The following is an 18,969-nucleotide window of genomic DNA, read 5'->3' on the forward strand; positions in this document are numbered from 1 at the left end:
CTTGGAGTCTGTTTCTTGCTTAAGGACAATCAACTGTGCATCAACGCTGTTTTCAACTATCTATAACCATCACTTTAGTATAATAAAGCTGGAAGATGAATATCTGGCCCAATCTCAAGTCTTTTGCGGTCACATTTGAACAATGTTTTTTTTTTTTTTTTTTTTTGCATTTAACGTCTGTACAAAGGCAAGAAAGTGTGCATCAGAATATTTGGCTCAGGTCATTGCAGTTCAAACTATTTCCAAATATCTTCCTTGGAGGCATTGCTCAGACACTTTCAAATCTAGTTTTACAGTCATGACATCAGCTGTCTTCCGTGCCTATTACCAAATACTTCTAAACACACACACACACATGCACACACACACCCCCACTGCTGCCATTGCAACATCTGAACTATGCTAGGCCGGAAGACCGGAGTCTGTGGGCTCTAATTTCATGTGCAGGAAGGGAAGTTGGTTTACTTTATGAAGGTTGTGTTTTTTAGATTTAATGCTTTCTTCTGGTTAGAGCATAAAGCTTTTTCATGCCATTTTGTACTTTTCACAGCTTAGAGAGTTTGGGTAGAATAGCTTACAGGAGAGATAGCGTGCAAAGCAGAGGTCAGAGTAACATTCAAACTCCGGACATTAAACTTTAACCCAGCGAGGCACCGGGTCACTTTCATAAACTTTCATTTGCACAAAGCTTCCTCAGCGTCTGGTCAGGTTGTCATTGCATGTTGTTTTTCTGACTCATGCCAGGTGCTTGATGTCAGGGAAGTCAGCCAGGACCCTCAATTCCTATTTATGTCAAGTTCAATCTGAACTACATTAGACAATTCCCTCAGTGTACGGTACCGAAGCTCTTAAAAATATGTATATATTTTAGAGGGCCACTGATATAGGCCTAGTGGTGCGTTCATACCAAACGCATTTTGCTAGGCGCGATTTGAAGCATTTTTCACGTTTAATCGCGTCAAGCGAGTCCAACAAATAGGCCGGCAACTGAAAAGAACTTCTTGACCTGTCTGATGCGCCCTCGACGCGCCTCCACATAGACTTGAATGTAAACCAGAAGCGCGAAGAGAGGTTGGTCTCGAGCAAAATGTCAAGCGGCTACATTCAAAGTCCACACACGTCGAACCTGAAGCGTCGGACGCGTTTTTGACATGCGTGACGTGTTTGGTGTGAACGCACCGTAGCACTGAGTCATGTAGATCATAAACAGTTTGGATTCTGGTGAACTTGTTAAAATTCTGTTATGTTTGACGGGAATATTTGAAGCTAACTAAACTTGTTTTTGTGTCCTGTGGGCGACTGTTGATCAGTGGATACGGTAATTGTGTTGCAATCTGAAGGTTTTATTCAAGCTTCCTGCTTCCTGTTACATGTTGATGCTCCCCTCAACAAAACACTTATCCTGTGCATGAATGTGGGTGTGATTGAATGTGGATAGTATAATTAAAAGTTTGAAAGAAATTCAATTCATTATTAATTTGCACCACGTTTCCTCTTGCTCACAGCTTTCAAGGTCATCCTGCTTATTCAACGTGTCATGGGCAAAAGTTTCCCAATAACTTTTATTTTACTTTCTCCAGCATTGACATTAAATATTACTGAATAGAAAAAGTTGTCTTTCATTCATTTTCTAGACAGTTAACCAGGACAACCATTCAGAAATGTGTTAATACTGTTTTAGTCTTATTTTTTTTATATATTTATGTTGCAAAAACCTCCAAGAAGTTTTTCCATGTTTTGGTATGTTGCTGCTGAGGTCAGTGGCTTTAAAGGAGTATTTTCTCTTGAAGCAACTTAACATAAAATCTAGCATGAGAACTGTTAAGGTAAGCCAAAATGTACAACTGTGTTGCCAGAAAACCTGAGAAACATTTAAAAAAGGTTCAAGAAAAGTTGTTTGAATGGTTCAAAAAAAGAGAATTGTTAGATTGCTGTGAGTTTGGAGAAACAGAAAATAGCACTTCAACGTATTTATTCAAACCAAAACTTTGAGTTAGTTTTTGGCTAGTTTAGCTGTATAGTTTGGGAACATGTTTTATTGACTTTTTGATCAAGAACTCATCAGCAAAACAAGATAGTTTTGTTTGTTTTTTTCCCCCCAAGGACGAAAAACATTCATAGGAACCCTCAAAAAAGTCCTAATTGAACTTCTACCGAACCGATAAACAGCTACTCCAGTTTTCAAACAAAAATGTAAAAAAAAACAATAACTGTGCAATGTGTATGTCATAAAATAAAATGTAATAAACTCAAAATGAGACCAATAGATGTTTCATAAAATTTATATGAGAACTTAGACTTGAGGAACACTTGCATGTAATTTGTAATCACAAAATGATACAAAGTATTTCCACAATAACCTGGCCATTGCCTTCCTGTGCAGTTTCACTCGAAAAAACATTCTCATTTACAGCACAGTCTGGGCTTTCTCCCTTTGACTTGAATTGTCTCCGGCAGATTTCTACAGGGTCACACAGTGAACAGAAGGAGAAATTGTGAAGTGTGATGTCGATTTCCAGAATTGTAGTCTGCTTGTAGTTTTAGCAAAGACAGAGGAGAAACTAAAATGAAGCTGTTCAGTCCGTGTTGGTCAAGCTTAAAATATTGAATTAACATTAACAGCCGCTTCGTTCAGATTAGCACTTATCTCTTTGCAGTGGAAGATGTATGTTTACAGCACAGGCAATTTCCAGCAAGCTTCTTAGCATACTTCCACATTATATGTATATGCCACAAAAAAACGTCAGCAATCGGATAAAATGTAAAACCTAAACATATTCCACGCCTCTAGGAAGCAATTGTTTCTCAACAGCCGAGAGCCGAGACCCTCTGTAGGAAGCAAGTAGCTTAGGACAAGGGGCTTGTTTTTACCCGACTAGTTCCACAATGGCAGGTAGAGGATTTCAACCAATTTTGCGCATCGATAGAGAATCCTATCTGCTTTCCCAGTCTATTAATCAGTACTGAACATCATGATTACCATGTCAAATCCAAAGAAATTCACTCACTGCATTAGAATGTGCCACTTGTCCCTGTAAATTAATGTCTGGATAGGATATATTTGTATAATAAGACGAGAAGAAGAAAACTTGATCCTGATTAAGGGAAGTCACATGTTACTTTTCATACAATCCTAATTGTTTTCTTTTTAGTGAGGGAGGAACAAGTTAAATTACAGTATGTTTCTTGGACTTTTCCCTCAGCGAGAATACAAAAATATTTCCATTAAAAATGCGAACCAGTATTTGTATTATTTAAAAAGAAAATAAAAAGAGAAATACTCTTTTAACCTTTTGTGAGAATAAATCATCCCTGGCCTCCTCAACCAGTGTTGATGTTTCCCAGGTTTTAATAGGAACATATCTATCTGTCCGGCATGAGTAAGTGAGCTGTTAGCAGGGGAAACTCAGCTGAACTGTTGGGAGAAGATCCTGTAGGACGTGAGAAACAGAAGGAAGGAGAAGTTTGGTTCTAAAAATAAGTCTTTGTATTGGCACAGTACAGTGGGGGGTTTCTGGCTCAGAGCTGGAGAATCTCCGTGGACGGCTGACGGTGACGGTAATTAACTGTGTTATTTATTTAACGTTGAGTCAGCATATCCTCACTTTGTTGGGTCCAGTCTCTGCTGACTGAGCTCTGCCAAGATTCCTGCACAGATCCACTAAATAATATTCAGAAAGCAGATTTCTGTTGACCAGACTAAGCTACGTCCAAAGAAAGCTTGTGTGATTTGTACAAGGAAGCTTTGTTTTTGTTTAAGATCCTTAAGAAATGCCAGTGTTTGTCTTTTTTTTGTTTTGTTTCTTTTATTATATGTTTTTGAGTATAAGAGACCTTTTACTTCTGCCAGGTTTAAAATACATAATATTTGTTTCCTTATTCAGGCTTCAATATTTAATATTGAAGTGATACATCTGACAGTGTGCTAATGAAAATATATTTGAAGATGTTAATTCATCAAATCTGATACTTGTATAGAAAACTCCCCACAAATTTATGTTAAGGTGTTAAACTCAAGAACTGATTTAAAATACTGCTTTATATGCGTCAAGTGTTTGATACATTACTTTCAAAAATTCAGTTTTACATAACCACCATACTTACAAGTGGAACAAAATAAGGCACGGATTGAGTGACTCATATGCACTTAAGCAAACTTTGCCTTTACAAGATCAAAATAACAGCTCAGTGACAGAGACAGTGGCTCCAACTATGATAGTTATCGTTGGATTCTCATTCACCTCCTTGGGGTAGGGCAACCTTTTCCGGTCTGTTATTGAGCAGAGACTCCAGCACTCTCTAGAATTTGGCTCTCATGAAACAGCCTTTTCACTTTTAATTTCTTTCACATGAGCTGTACAGGGAAACAATATTGTTCCGGTAAATCAAGAATAACAAGGAAATGCAGCACCATTATTCCACAGAAAATTGGGTTGCATCTGGTAGGACTCGCCTGCAACATTTTGAAGAAAAAATGTGCTTTATGTTTTAATCGTTGCTTTCATAGATACAGGGATATTAGTATGTTCTCTTTTTTTTTGTTCCAAACAGGTCTTCCATGTTTATGAATGATGACGTCAGAATCATAGTTTAAATTTACAGTCTGACATCAGTGACTAATCTTTTGTGCTGCAGCAAAATTATTCAGCTCAATGTATGTGGCAATGTTTTGAAATTCCTAGACATGTGCAAGTCATGCCCTCAGATAAAACTGGAGTCAAATGCATTTCCATTCACTTTCTAACTGCAAGACACAGTTTCCTGAGGACACTGTCGTGGGTGCTTCCTGATTTCATTCATTGATCTAACAAGATTACTGAAGTTAATTCCTTAAAATATTCCAAATCTGATCAGTCATCTGCACCACTGATCTGAAAAAAGTTTCTGTTCTTTAGGATCCCCAAAGACAAAAAAAGTAAATCTGCTCTAACTGTTGTTGGCTTTCCCACCGACATGCATCATGTTAATCCGTGACCAGAAATTAGATGGCAAGATGACGTGAAAATTCGTAGGAAGCCAAACAACGGCACGTAGAACATGTAGAACATTGTGTTTAACTGCCGTGCTGCAGCCAAGAAAAAATGTTTGACATGTCACATACGATGCAGTTCGTCAGGTACATTTCCCCCAACATGTTGCTTCACCACTAATTAAGTGAACAAAAGTGAGAAATATGTCATTTATAGTTTGTTCTTAAGTAGTTTCAACTTTGTCACGTCAACACTTTGTCTAGTACTAAAGGCTTGGAGAGTCTAATATCATAACATCTTTTACAGAAACTCTACAGCTTAGCTATTTTTACCTATTTCTTGAGATTTGTGGAAAACTGAGAGAAAAATAATTGTTTGAAGATTTTTCAAAAGCTAGTGATATAGAGAGTAAATTAACTAGAGTTCTACTAACTGACATCATCTATTGAAGATTCTTCATATAGAAAAAATAATAATGAAAAACTTTTTTTATGTATAAACAGTATATATAAATGCTTCACTGTTCATGAAAATGATACAACACCTCCCTCTGCTGACACTGCTCACTTTCAAGTCTCACAACAGAAGGAGTGTCCTGACCTTAACCAAACTGTCAGCTGTGTCAACTCCACAGCTGCTGATCCTGTGGGAGATTAATGTTCACTCTTATCTGTACAGACGACCTAAACGTTGTTGGGATATTGGTTCAGGAATGGGTTGATTGTTTCAGGTCACAGATAGATTAAAATCAGCATGAAGAAATAAATATCTGCCCATTCATTTACTTGTTACAGATTGTGGGTAAACACGTCTTGATGCGGTGGAGTGGCTGTTGTATTGTTGCAGCTGGTTGGGCTGCTGAGAGAGAGGAGCAGTGGAGGCCAGAAACAATAATGCAGTGGACATGCAAGACTGAGAGGGAGGGAAGGTCAGGGGAACCGACCAACGCGATTCATTCCCATAACCTCGACATTTTCTTCACAAAGCGAAAGTAATATTTTGACTGCTTAGCACACTGCTTCGTAAGACTGCAAGATTGATCATGATACTGTTTATGTTAAAATGTTGCTTATTGACAGACTGGACCAGCAGCTAGAAGAATTAGTTTTCAAATTCATTTAGAGTTCATTTTCTTTTGCTTTAAAAATAAAAACAAAGGGAAAAGATGATTTTGACCCTCTATTTTGATATAAACAATGTTCTTAGTTCAGACTGATCTGTAAATAAGTTGTATTTTATTTTTCTACATGTGAGCTCTATTTATTATCTTCTTTCTCTTGTTCCTTTCTTTTTCTTTCTTTTTATATAATTATTTTATAAGATGGAGATGCACAGTGACACTGCCTTGCACCAAGAAGGTCCTTGTTTCAAATTCTGACCTGGGGTCAGTTTGCATGGAGTTTGTCGCATAAAAATGATCATAACATCATCAGCTACTACTGGGATCAAAGTATAAATCAAGCCCTGATTTACATATTTACATTACTATCTATAAATATAGGTAATGTGCTGAAATAACAAAAATATAGGGACTACCAAACTAGCTATTTTCACTATGAAAATGTTTTCACCTAATGTGGTTACTAATATGAAAGTATTACCAGGGAAGGGCCTTATTTTTTTTTTTTCTTCTAACACTTTTCACAGCAGCCATTACACAGGATTTCGCTCACCTGGAGTTATTGAGCTATATCTTTCTCTCACTCTTTGGATAGGACACTCTCAACAACTAGAGAGGATGTCAGTCTGACTCCTTGTCTCTTTTTAAAGACGTTTCAGTCCATTGTCCTCACAAGTATAAAGTTAGATTTAATATTGATACATTTCTATAAAAAAAAAATACTAAACATGTAAAATCTCATAAAACCAAACAAAAAAATTCTTTACTTTTATTTTTCTGCTCTGCACTGAGACAACGAAAAGGAAAGTTTTAGAAAGCTTAGCAACTTTGTAAAACTGGAAGAAAAAAGGGGAACTGCACAATCAGAGGTCAAAGTTTTCCACTATGCTGCAGAAAAACCATGTGCATGTCATCAGATTGTTACAGCTTTAGTCTCCACAAACCAAAAATTACTCATGTCCCCACAACACTGACACTGGCTGGACTTAATCACATGAGATTCTATAAAAAGAGAACTGTGTTTGTGTTTTACACATCAGGTTTGGTTTTAAGCAACTGAAATGTGTTTATAATGAGGTGTTGAAATCAGTGGGGCAGTAATTCATCTCAGATAAAGCCTCTGGGGTCTGATCAGAAGGAGTGTCTCACACTGAACTAACAGAGTTCCTATTTTTTTTGTTCCAGAGGTGTCATTTTTCTTAGATGGAGCAAGTTTGCACCTAATCTGGATCATTTTTCTCTCCGGGTGGTTAACATGAATTCTCTAGAACTGTATTCTCTAGTCTGATGCATATTTATTTATCATTTACGCTCTCTGAAAAATAACAAACTTTTTTTGATGAAAGGGCTCCAATCTCAGCCAACGTGTAGCAATAAATCCCATAGACCCTTTATAATACTTATTTTCATTACATCTCTTAAAGGGCAGTGTTATGTAAAATTAACTTTTTTTTAGTTTTACATCATGTTATAATATTAATTCCTCATAAAAACAATGTTGTCATGATTCCTTCATGCATGTTTGAGAAATCCTTTAATCTTTCAAGACAACCATTCAGCTGTGCAAAACCCGTGGGTGGACCTAGCGCTGCCTTCTAGAATCAGCTCCTCCCTGGAGTTGCAGCTTCTAAACTTCTGCCTCACAGAGCAGCTCTTCCCGTGACTCCTTCACTCATCTCCTTCAGACTAGCCAGTAGCAGTTAGTGGTGGAACTGCACATCTGCTGAGTTCATTAGACAAGCTACTTTTCAGTGCAACACTGATAAAAACATTGTTAAACGGTAAATACAGGAGCGATGTTGTGATGACTTCCTGAAGGCGGAGTTTTAGAAAGAGCAGGAGCTTTAAAAGAGACAGAGGACCAATTTCAAGGAGTTAAATTGTGAAATCAAATTTATTTTAAGTTATAAGTGATATAAAGCATTTTTATTTTTATTTTAGAACAACTGAAGGTAACACAGATACTTGATTGTAGTATAAAATGGCGCCATGGCTGGAAAATAAATTACTGCCCCATAATTACCTAACTTTATTTTTTCCACAACTTTCCCAAATATAATCAATGACGGATTGATTGATTGATTGATTGATTGATTGATTGATTTATTTATTTATTTATTTATTTATTTATTTATTTATTCATTTATTTATTTATTTATTTATTATCACATTTTAGTGTAATATAAATACAAACACTAGGGGCGGTAAGTTGTCGCTACTTTGTTGAAGTTCACCGAAAAAGAAAATAAACCGGAAGTAGGCTTTGTTTTGGTTTTATTCGGGGCGCGAAAGGCAACAAATTACATGGTAAGTTCGTACTGGAGTTGGTTTTAACTTAAAAGGTGTTTTCATGTACTGTTGACAACATGTAACAGTCGCTATATAAACTCGGTAACAGTTTGTATTCGGGTTACGTCAAGCACAAAGTAATCAGCCAGATTTAGCTGATGGTTGTTAACAGAAAACATTATCTGCTGTGAACGCTTCAAACAAAACACGCTTCTGTCGCTTTTCTGTTTTCCTTGTGCTTTAAACGTGGATCGGCAAACAGCTGAGGAAGCTGATAAGCAGCTGTATTGTGCGCAGATTTAATATTTAGCAGGTGTTTAAACGGAAACGCATACAGAACCTCGGTTATGTGAAAACTGTATGTGAGCCTGAATTTGAAGTAGAAATAGAAATTAATTGTATTTTGTTTGTTTTTATTTTCATGTGTCCATATGTGTGTTGATTACAGTGCGATAATCTAAACTAATGCGTTATATATGCTTAAATTACGTAGTGACTTCTGTTAAAAAAAATAATATCCCACTTGTTTGTTGCACGAGTTCATCTATGGTTGTGCTGAATTTGTCCATGAAATAATTTTAGGCTGGTTTAAGGTCGATGTCTTTTTTATACAGAAAATATTTTTATCAAATACACTAAAGTTATTGTCTAGCAAAGTTTTTTGTTTTTAGCTAGTTTAAACTGAATTCAGATTTTTTTTACAGTGAATTTAAATGTTGTATCTCATTATCTAAGGGTCTTCAAAACGTTGTTGTATATGCTGAAGGTTGTGGGCAGGAAGCATCTGTAGCAGTCTGTCTGAAGAAGATCTCTTTCGACTGACAGCCCTTCTAATATGGAACTTGAAGATTTTTATTTTAAATGTGAGACAAATTTATTGTGAAGATCACTAAAATCTGATCTGCATTGTTTGCAATGCAGTTCAGGAAACTGTAATTTGGAAAATCACTGATGTTTATTGAAGGATATGTTTCCCTCAGCTTGAGTTCACGTTTCCTGTTTTAAAGGGTTTTCAACTCTTTGCTTGTTGGGTGCAACAGAAATTAAAAAATGAAGAAAAGCTTTTGTGGATCTGTGGCCATTTTTTACTACTACTGCTGCTTATGCTTGTATTAACAAAGTTCATATGCAAAACTAATATCTTGTTAATTTTTCCCCTGGTCTTAATGGAGAAAGAGAATCATAACTAGCTCTCACTGTTTATTTGAAATGTGAGATTGTTTGAAAAAAAATAGATTAAAAATTAAAAATTTGAGAGCATAACTTTCACACATGATGTTTTTGTTAAAGTCATATAGAAAAAAAATTTTTTTTGCTAAAATATTTACTGTAAAAATGTGTCGGGAGCGGTTGCTACTTCAGTTGTTACTGACAGCATTTTTTAAATAAATTTTAATTTATTTCTCCAGATTTCTTAAAAATGTCATCCAGACAGAAAGATCCAGCCCAGTCTATCTCTCCAGTCTTATTCCTGACTGTGGAGGGTGAACCCATGTCCTTCTTCCTGCGACCCGGTCCTCACAAACGGAAGCTACAGCCGCTCATCACAGCTGGAGGAGGGACGTTATGTAGAGTCCAGGTGCCTGGAGCCATCCTGCTGATTGATCCTGAGGAAAACAGCTCTGTTCTTGAATCCGATGCTCATCGGTGGGTGTTGGACTGTTGACATTACATATATAGTACAGTCAGTAAACAGTATGGAAGGACTTTTGTGGCTTTAAAGGAGAGTGATGTGGTAAATTTTTCTTGTTTGTGTCACTGGTATTTATTTTTATTTTCAGGTATGTTTCCACCCAGTATATTCATGACTGCATTAAGAAGGAGGAGCAGCTGGATTTAGATGATTATAGACTGAATCCAAAAGCAATCCAGAGATCCTCTTCAAAATTAAACAACAGTGGGGGAAGCCGTGCTGGACCGGTAGGAGGTACAACAACAACACTTAACTAAGGACTTTTTTTCATGAGGCTTTAGCTTCCCATCTGAAAGATTTTTCAGATTGAAATCTGTGATTCAGACTAGAAGTAGTATAGTCTGAATCTCATTAGCTTATTGTCCCATGCCACACTGTTTCCCAGTTATCCATTTTCCACCATTTATATAATAATAAAAAAAAAAACATTGTCAAAACAATTACACCCTATCTCCTACCTGGATAATCAAAATAAGAATATCATACTGTAAGATGGCCCAGCTACATTAGTAGTGCTAATCTCCAGGAAAAATATTTTCAACATACATAGTGAAATTCTTGCACAAGCTCTTAATTGTATGGCATCCAAGATCACTTCAGACAAATTCAGCAAATTCTTTTACCCCATCAACTCACTCAAACTAGGTGTGTACAAAATTCTAAATGAATACATTTTAAATCAACAAAAATGTCTCATTCTATTAGGTTAAGCAGATTTTTATGTTTAGTTACTTTCTAAAATGATTTAGTTGTATCATGTTTTTTTATTTATAATCCCCCTCTCTTAAATTTCATTAGGCAGAATTGCCTACACCCCTGAGGAGGATGCTGCCATTCTGAATTTCATCAGCAAGCGCAAGTCAGAGACTGGGGGCAACCGGCTTTGGCAGGAGATGGAGAAGCAGCGGGTGACCAGTCACAGCTGGCAGTCTATGAAGTCCAGATTCAAAGACCAGCTATCAAAGAACCAGTCTGCATCTGCAGAGGTGGAAACCAAAGAAGAAGACAGCAACAAGCTGCCTGAGAACAAAACTGAGGTAATTACAGTGAAATATGTTGTAGCCCTCTTACAGATTTCTTCTGTTTTTTGTTTTAAATGTTTCAAATCATCGCACACATTTTAATATCAGACAAAGGTTACCTGAGTTATCAATGTGTGATATTAATAACTGTTTAAAAGCATATGTTAAACAGGCTTCTACTTACAAATTCAAACACAAGTTATTTTAATATAATATTATGAAATGCAAAGTATAACATTTAGTTAGTTAAAAATGTTAGCTTATCCAAGAGTTTCACACACCAAAACAAATCTGTAGCTCCTTGTGTTGTAGATCAGATAGCTACCACTGAGTGGCACCAAACTGTTAGAAAAATGGGTAACACTTTATTTGAAGGGGTGCGCATAGGACTGACATGACACTGTCATAAACATGACATAACACCTGTCATGAACATAAAGAAGTCTTTATGAATGTTTATGGCTGTTGTCATGAAGTGTCATTCGGGAAATAATGACACTTTAATGCAAAGTTGTTCTAAAAGTTGCATTAAAAGTCCATTAAAAATGCTAACTTTGCATTCAATTATCATAATTTACAAAATCATCCAAAGTTGGCACTTTTAATGGACTTTTAATGCAACTTTTAGAGCAACTTTGTATTAAAAGTGTCATTATTTACCAAACTTCTTGACAACTGTCATAAGCATTCATAGACTTATTTATGTTCATGACAGGTGTTATGTCATGTTTATGACAGTGTCATGTCAGTCCTATGCACACCCCTTCCAATAAAGTGTTACCGAAAAATGTGTAGCTATTCAGCTGTATACATGGATTTTAACTAATGGCAACACAAACATTGGATGGAAATCTGAGTTGATGTAAAATGGAGGTTTTTGAAAATGAAGAGAGAAATGAGATATTTAAACTAGCCTGGCCCTTAGTGAAAAAAACAACTTTCCCTGAAATCTAGAATCAGGTTGTGTGTCCTGTGGCGTCAACAATAGTCATTAAACATTCCTGATTATTTCCAGTGAGTGCTTTAGATCTGCTAAGGCAGTTGACTCGCCTTTGCAGAATTGTCTCAATTCAGCCACATTGAAGGGTTTTTAAGGATAAACATAATGTTTTAAATAATGCTGGAGTACTTCAGTTGGATTCTAGACTTTGACTAGGCCACTCAAAGTTCTGTTGATATTTATTTGATCTTAAAGCAAGACAAGAAGGCAAAAACAGAAGAAATCTGTCAGAGCGCAAATGTATTTACCCCATAGTGTAGCTTTGTGTCAATAAACAAATCCAGCTGTGGGCTATTTTTAGATTATAAGTAGCTGTTCATATTTCTGCTTTCAGGCAAAGCTCAATCAGGAATCTAATGCTGAAAAATCTCCCTGTGAAGCAACCGCTGATCCTGCTCAGACACATTCAGCAGAATCAGATCTGACACAGGTACTGCTGCATGGGCAATCAGAACCTTGTTTAGACATTTCACGTCATGATTTGAAGACATGTCTTTATGTGATTAGCACATTGAGTTCAAAGCAAACCAAGGGAACTGTATTACCTGTCCCTACAGATTGATGTCCAGTCAATACCAGCAGCAGTCACACCTGAACAGGCAGAAACTCCGATAACGATAACGGCCTCTGTTACCGTGGAAGAGAGCAACACATCCGAGGAACAACCAAATATAAACATTCAATCGGAGAGTGTTGAAGGTGAAACGTCTCGCTGTTGTCAAACTGAGGAACAGGCAGAGAACCAAGCCAGCACAGAGACAACAGAACCAGAAAACGATGAACCTCTTACGCCTGCTTCCCCACGAAAACAGAATTTGTCAAAAAACTCCCCTGCAGATGAGCTCAAACTCTCAACTATAACGAGTTCACCTAACAGAGCAAAGCAAAAGCTGGAGGCATCCCCGGTGCAGGAGGAACCTCAGCGTCGATTAACGCGCAGGCAGCTGGAGCTGGAGGCAGCATCTTCATCCCCTGAGCCGTACGGCAAGAAACTGAGATCAGCCTCCAGCGCGGCTGAGCAGTCCACAGCATCCCCACCAAACTGGAAAAAAACTAAAACTGCCATGAAGTTAACTAACCAAGTAGCAGAAGAGCCGCCTAATAAGAAAGCCAGAGGGAAGAAAGCTGCAGCAGAGGTGGAGAGTCGGGTGGAGCATAGCAGCAGCGATGCAGAAACTAAAACTGTGCAGCCAGGTTGGACATGAATATATGATGGTTTGGTGAATGCAGTGTATTTCATCTCTTACTTTGGTTTAGGATATTCTGTTTTGATAAGAAATCTGTTTCTTTGTTTTTCCAGATGAAGCCAGTTCAGCCCCGCAGAAAGCAGAAAAGAAAAAAGAGAAAAGGCAGCTGGGAATTCTTGAAATGGCAACAAAGGAGTTTGAAGATGATTTTGAAGTAGGATATATATGTCTGCATTTATGCAATTGGCATTCCAAACATTCTAATAAATTTAAATACTTCTGTCTTGTTTTTATAGTCTGATGAAAATGAAGGTCCAGATCTCCTAAACAATGCTGAAACAACAGCTGAAACTACAGCTGCATCAGCAGACGCTCCACAGCCTTCAGACTCGTCTGCAGATCCACCGGGTGCTCAGCCCGACTCTGAAGCTGAACCCAGCACACAGGGGGCTGGACCACAGACTCAGAGCTCAAGCAGCAACTGCATCCCGAACACCGACACCCCCGATGCCGGGTCCGTCCTGCTGCCTGTTTCAGAGCTCATCAGCTCCCCTTCAAAGGCCCACCTGTTCATATTTGACAGCGAATCTCAGGTAGATGACTCTCAGTCTGTGGTTGGCGAGGGCTCAGCAGCTCCACATCACCCTCAGCGCTCAGAGGACAAAGACGCAGCGTTTTCTTTAACTCAGACGGAGTTGGAAGAGGACAAGCAGCGAATCAGGGAGCTGATGGCCCAGACCAACCAGGTCAGCGTCGCAGGTTTTCACCTCCAGCCCTGGGCTGTTGCAAAAATTCAGTTTTAATTGAATTTGTTTGTCTTTCCAGGACCTGGTCAGTGTGACCAAAGCTTTGCTAAAGACCAGCGGAGACTTCGCTGCTGCCGCTGATTTGCTTTTGAACCCCTCATCTGTTTCTGAGCCATTTTGGAGTCGCAGTGATGACAGTTTGTTGCTTTCAGCCGATCCTGTCGGCCGTCGGAAGCTGCAGGAAAAATACGGGGAGGAGAATGTGGCCAAGAGGATTGTGTTTCTTGAAGTGAAAGGATAAAGACAGCATAGGATAACAAGATTGACGGTCTGGGCTGCTGAGATTTTGTTCTTGATTTAAAATTTAAACCAAGATTAACTATTAAAACAGGGATTGGAAAGATTTTATACATTACAACTAGTGTGTATAAATTTGGAGGTGATCCTTGCTTTGTTTTAAGAATAATGTTTTTGATGCATTTTAGCATGAAAAGATGTCATTGAATTTGTTTTTAATGTTTTATTCATTAAATTCCCTAATAAATATGACAGTACCATTTAATAAGTTAGAATTTGTTTAATGTTATAACATAACAGGCAAACCAACTTTCTTCTGGACCTGTCTGCTGTTTCTTCATGATGCTGTTTGTTCAATATTGCTCTGAACACCTGAAGCCTCTATTGAACACCTGGATTTATACTGAGTTTAAATTACCTTCAACTGGACAATATTTATTCATTGGTTGACCTCTGGAGATAATTTCATTCATCTTTTTAAGGGAATAGTAATAGAAATACATCAAATTTGAAAAAAATAAATGCATAAATTGAAATACCCCTGTATTATTTCCCTCTTTTTCACCATTATTTCCAATTAGGATCTAATTGATTTTAATATAATCATATAAGCACAATATTTTCTGGTCTTATTCTTTAAATTGAAGAACGACAATTAGAAAAAAAACTGTTTAAAAAAAAAACACCACCAGATCATTTTTTAACCAATCCACCGCTTTATTTAACTTTACCCCAATACTAACTGAGTACATTCATCATTTTGAAACTAAGACTGCCCAACACCCACATCAGTACACCGTATAAATAGTTTCAACAAAAATATTACAAATGATAAACTTACAAATGTAAGAGAAAAGAGTATGGAATATAAATAAATATAGACAAAAAGCCAATTAAACTGAAGATGTTACCTGCGAGGCAAAATAAACATCGAGACTGGAACCTGATAGAGTTCAGCAGCTTTTATCCAAATGTTGCTGCAGCTTGGACCTCCCAGTTACATTCATGGAACTGAAACAGAAAATATGTTTGCAAGCGAACATAAACTGTTAACCAAATCATCCCCAAACTTTATGAATAAAAACTCCTTTTAAAAAACCCTTTTTTTTTTTTTTTTTTTAATATGAAACATTCACATCCAGCAAATGTACATACGCGTTGTTGGTGGTAAGCTTGAAAACTTGTTCAGTAAAGCAAAACTCACACTGAGGTTTTCAGTGGATAACCAAACGTCATGAGTCCCTGTGTTTTTAACAGCTACATTATTTTAAGGTCTTTAAAGGCTTCCAATCAAGCTACATTCAACAAATAAAAGAGTCGCTACGGCTTTTTTTGAACTAAAACGAGGGAAACCTGCTTTAAGTGGTGGCAAAGTGGAGATGTTGTACCTGACATCCAGTAGTTTACAGGAGATACGGATGTTGGGGGGGAAACCCTGTGTGGTTGGCATGTGCACTGAGACTGAGTCTGCGCAACTTTCCAGAGTCAGAATCATTTCATCACGTTGCTGTACATGATTGCTTTGGTTGGCTGGTTAGTGTGATGATCAGATGAGCGAGAAAAATCTCAGACCTGCCGTTCGCGGATGCTGCGGCCATACAGTATTAAATAATGGTATCACACAGTCCAGTAGAAAAAACAGAATGACTCTTTGTTACTCATCAGACTGGTTTCATATCGTCTGAAGACAACAGCGAGGCTGTTTTTGTCACTGTTTTCATGTGTTAATTTTGTATTGTGTGTTAGTAGTTGAGAAATAATTGCAACAAATATGTTTAAGTTATTAAAAGCTTAACATAGTTACACAGTCTAATGGTTAACACATTAGTTAAAGAAAATACACCTTTCGCCACAAGTAGTTTCGTAACAAATATGACAGACAGTACGCAGTCTGTATTGCAGCTTTTTAGCTCAAAATATATATTAGAAAAGACACAAAACTTCTTTTCTGCACATCAGCATGCTTCAGAATATTCTGCCCCCGAAAACTTCAAGATAGAAGTATCACTTAATCTTGGATCCAGTAAATCACACTCAAAATCTAAAATGAACAGATGATTCAAACAAACAAAAAAAAAAACATTCATTCTCTCTCCATCCATTGATTAGTTTCTGTGCTGAATTATTTCCTCAATCTGCAGCAAAATGAGTTAGCATAAACACAAAAGGCCTCCGGGGTATATACGATCACATGCTGGCAGAGCTCATGTACAGACCGATGTTTCTAGCCCTGTTCTAAAAAGAAAACGAAGCACTAAGTGAAATCTGCCCTCCTGCAGACTGCTGTCCAGAACAGCAGGATATGAACAACAATCACCTAAAGTAAAACGGCTGAAATGTATTTTATTTAGCTTAATGTGAAATATGCCCTTTGGTTTAGCATGAAAAGCTGAAAGGAGTTGTTTACCATTAATGATTTAGGTTCTTACAATCCAACTCCTCTGTCTTTCTCGTTTTCAAGCAACTAAGTGTTGACTTGTGCAAATTCACGGCACAACACGGGTGGCTTTTCCTTAACGAAGCACATCTGAATCAGAGCAGAGCGCTGCAAGCAACACCTGGCCTTACTCTGCCTTGCATAAGTAGTCGTACTTTCAAACTTTGTTCAGATTTTGTCAAAATACAGTCACCAACATCAATGTGTTTTATTGGGGTTTTATGTGATAAGCTAAAACAAAGTAGTTAAGTAGCAGTGAAATGAAAATGACGCTTGGTTTGCCAGTTATGAGAAAAATACAAATCTGAAGAGTTATGGGTTTCAACTCCCTACACTCTTAATAAAATCTGTATTTTAGATTATAAAGTACAGATACTGTTAGAATGGCGGAGCTCTGTTCAGTCAATTATTCTCAAATGAATGGAGTATGATGCAACCACCAGATCTATGGTAGCTCTAAGCAGCTGCAGAGAGACACAAACTTGGACAGATCAATTATTAGTTTTTCTTATTTGTGTATTCCACAAATCTGGCATTTATAGAAGATCAAATGAAAATTTAAGTTTTGCTTCTTAGGGGGGATATGCGCAATTGTAGTGCGGGAAACTACCACTATGAAAACATCTTCTATGCTCATGCTTCTGCACAGAAGCTGTTGAAAAAACATGTTAGAGGCTGAAGAACACTTGACACTAGAGCAACAACCCTAGACATTGATGTCTATAGATACTCTGTGCAATCGTACTCAGTTTGTATTGGTGCAGAACAGCAGAATACCACTGCACAGCACATTTTTCAGATTTACTGCTGCTAAAAAACAAAAATTGTGATCAGAAAACCATGGTACCTCAATATTATGGGCCTCCTGTGTTAGTCTATCACATAAAATCCCAATGAAACAATAACATTTTTGGTTGGAGTGTGGCAAAACATGAAGAACCTCGAAGGTTATGAACACTTTAGCAAAGCAGCGTACTGTAGTATTTTAGGGGCTCTGTTCCAGTTGACGCCCCCAACAAAGACAATACAACAACAAAAATACCTGCTTTCCTTAAAAGAGGCAAATGGCTGTAAGAGAAGCTAAAACAGGTGACAGCCAGTCCAAAACAGAATAAGGCTCGCTAAGTTGCATAGAAATTCAGTAGTGCACCGGTGCATTTACAAAAAAGGCTGTGCTCCTTTCCTCTGTCGACTTTGGCAAGTCTGCAGAGTTCCCTCAGAAACAAGCAGAACTTCAACACCATTTGTCTCCTCTTTTCTTTGTCTTCCTGACAGAAGACACTAAAACCCCAACACTTTAATTTGGACTCTAAATGCCACTCCTGTGTCCCGATCACACAAAAACAAGGGAGTATTTCAGTCAGGGGGAACAAAACGTTTCTCAATCTAAGAGATGTATAGTAATCATTTTGGTGAATGGAGGAGTACAATATGTACTGTATTTACTTCCTTTAGAAAAAAAGGATCTTAACTGGATAGAAAATACTTTTCAGCTTGTTTAAAATATTTTTTTTTTTCTCCTCTGCAAAATTATTTGAAGCCCTGGAATCAGCAGCAAGAAAGAGAGCACAGCTTGGTGTCTGCATTTACGAAGCAAAGACACCCCCCACCAACACTTTCCAAACAGCAAAAACAGTATAAAAGCACCAGTTCAGAGCCTGCACCATGTTAAGCTTGTTCCACCTCTAGTCAGGATGACATTTTGCTCATATTTAAACTCCAATGATTAATTGAGATTAATCTCCAACAGGAGATGGAACAAATCCCAGCTGTGCAGCCATCAACTGAGCGGGACTTCGGCCTCTGCATCCTTATCCGAGATCTCGTCCTGGATCTCGTCTGTGTTCCCTGAGTCGCTGCTGGCCACCGAGCTGAAAGAAGGAGAGTTTCTGCCGCCTTTAATCATCCGCCGACAGGTCTCCATCTGCACGTCGAGGCCCCTTTTCATGCTGCACATCTCCATGTACTCATGCAGATGTCGGTTCATGTCGCTCTTTGCAGTGGCCAGCTCCATCTGAAGCAATATCGACACGATTAGGAGTTCAGATAATCAATTGAAACTCTACAGCAGACGTTGGAGGACGTTATTAAGTCTACACCATCAGAGGTAAAAGCTGCGTTTTGTGTTGAAGTAATATTTTTGGATGAGAATACATCGTAACATTGATCAACGTCTGAGCTAAGTGTGGGATATATTTGGTCATGAAG

General features: G+C 37.7%; 2 protein-coding genes across 6 annotated transcripts in view; one reads left to right on the top strand and one right to left on the bottom strand.

Moving 5' to 3' along the window:
- Window positions 1-8,307: 8,307 nt before the first annotated feature.
- Window positions 8,308-17,797, top strand: terf2ip (telomeric repeat binding factor 2, interacting protein). The gene is made up of 9 exons (XM_015044452.1): window positions 8,308-8,397; window positions 9,789-10,026; window positions 10,161-10,306; window positions 10,871-11,109; window positions 12,429-12,524; window positions 12,652-13,288; window positions 13,395-13,495; window positions 13,578-14,027; window positions 14,107-17,797. Exons 2-9 carry the CDS (start codon window positions 9,800-9,802, stop codon window positions 14,326-14,328), a joined length of 2,118 nt encoding a protein of 705 aa, XP_014899938.1. The 5' UTR covers window positions 8,308-8,397; window positions 9,789-9,799; the 3' UTR covers window positions 14,329-17,797.
- Window positions 15,446-18,969, bottom strand: part of iffo2b (intermediate filament family orphan 2b) — a 31,152-nt gene continuing 27,628 nt past the window's right edge. For 4 of the 5 annotated variants that reach the window (XM_015044456.1, XM_015044454.1, XM_015044455.1 and 1 more), the window contains one exon: window positions 15,446-18,775. In XM_015044456.1, the coding sequence (XP_014899942.1) occupies window positions 18,542-18,775 (234 nt within the window). In that variant the 3' untranslated portion in view covers window positions 15,446-18,541. The remainder of the gene's footprint in view (window positions 18,776-18,969) is intronic. The other variant, XR_001426415.1, reaches the window with a different exon arrangement.

This window comes from Poecilia latipinna, unplaced genomic scaffold (genome assembly GCF_001443285.1).
Source record: "Poecilia latipinna isolate Pla-1442-1.1 unplaced genomic scaffold, P_latipinna-1.0 Scaffold675, whole genome shotgun sequence".
Lineage (NCBI taxonomy): Eukaryota > Metazoa > Chordata > Actinopteri > Cyprinodontiformes > Poeciliidae > Poecilia > Poecilia latipinna.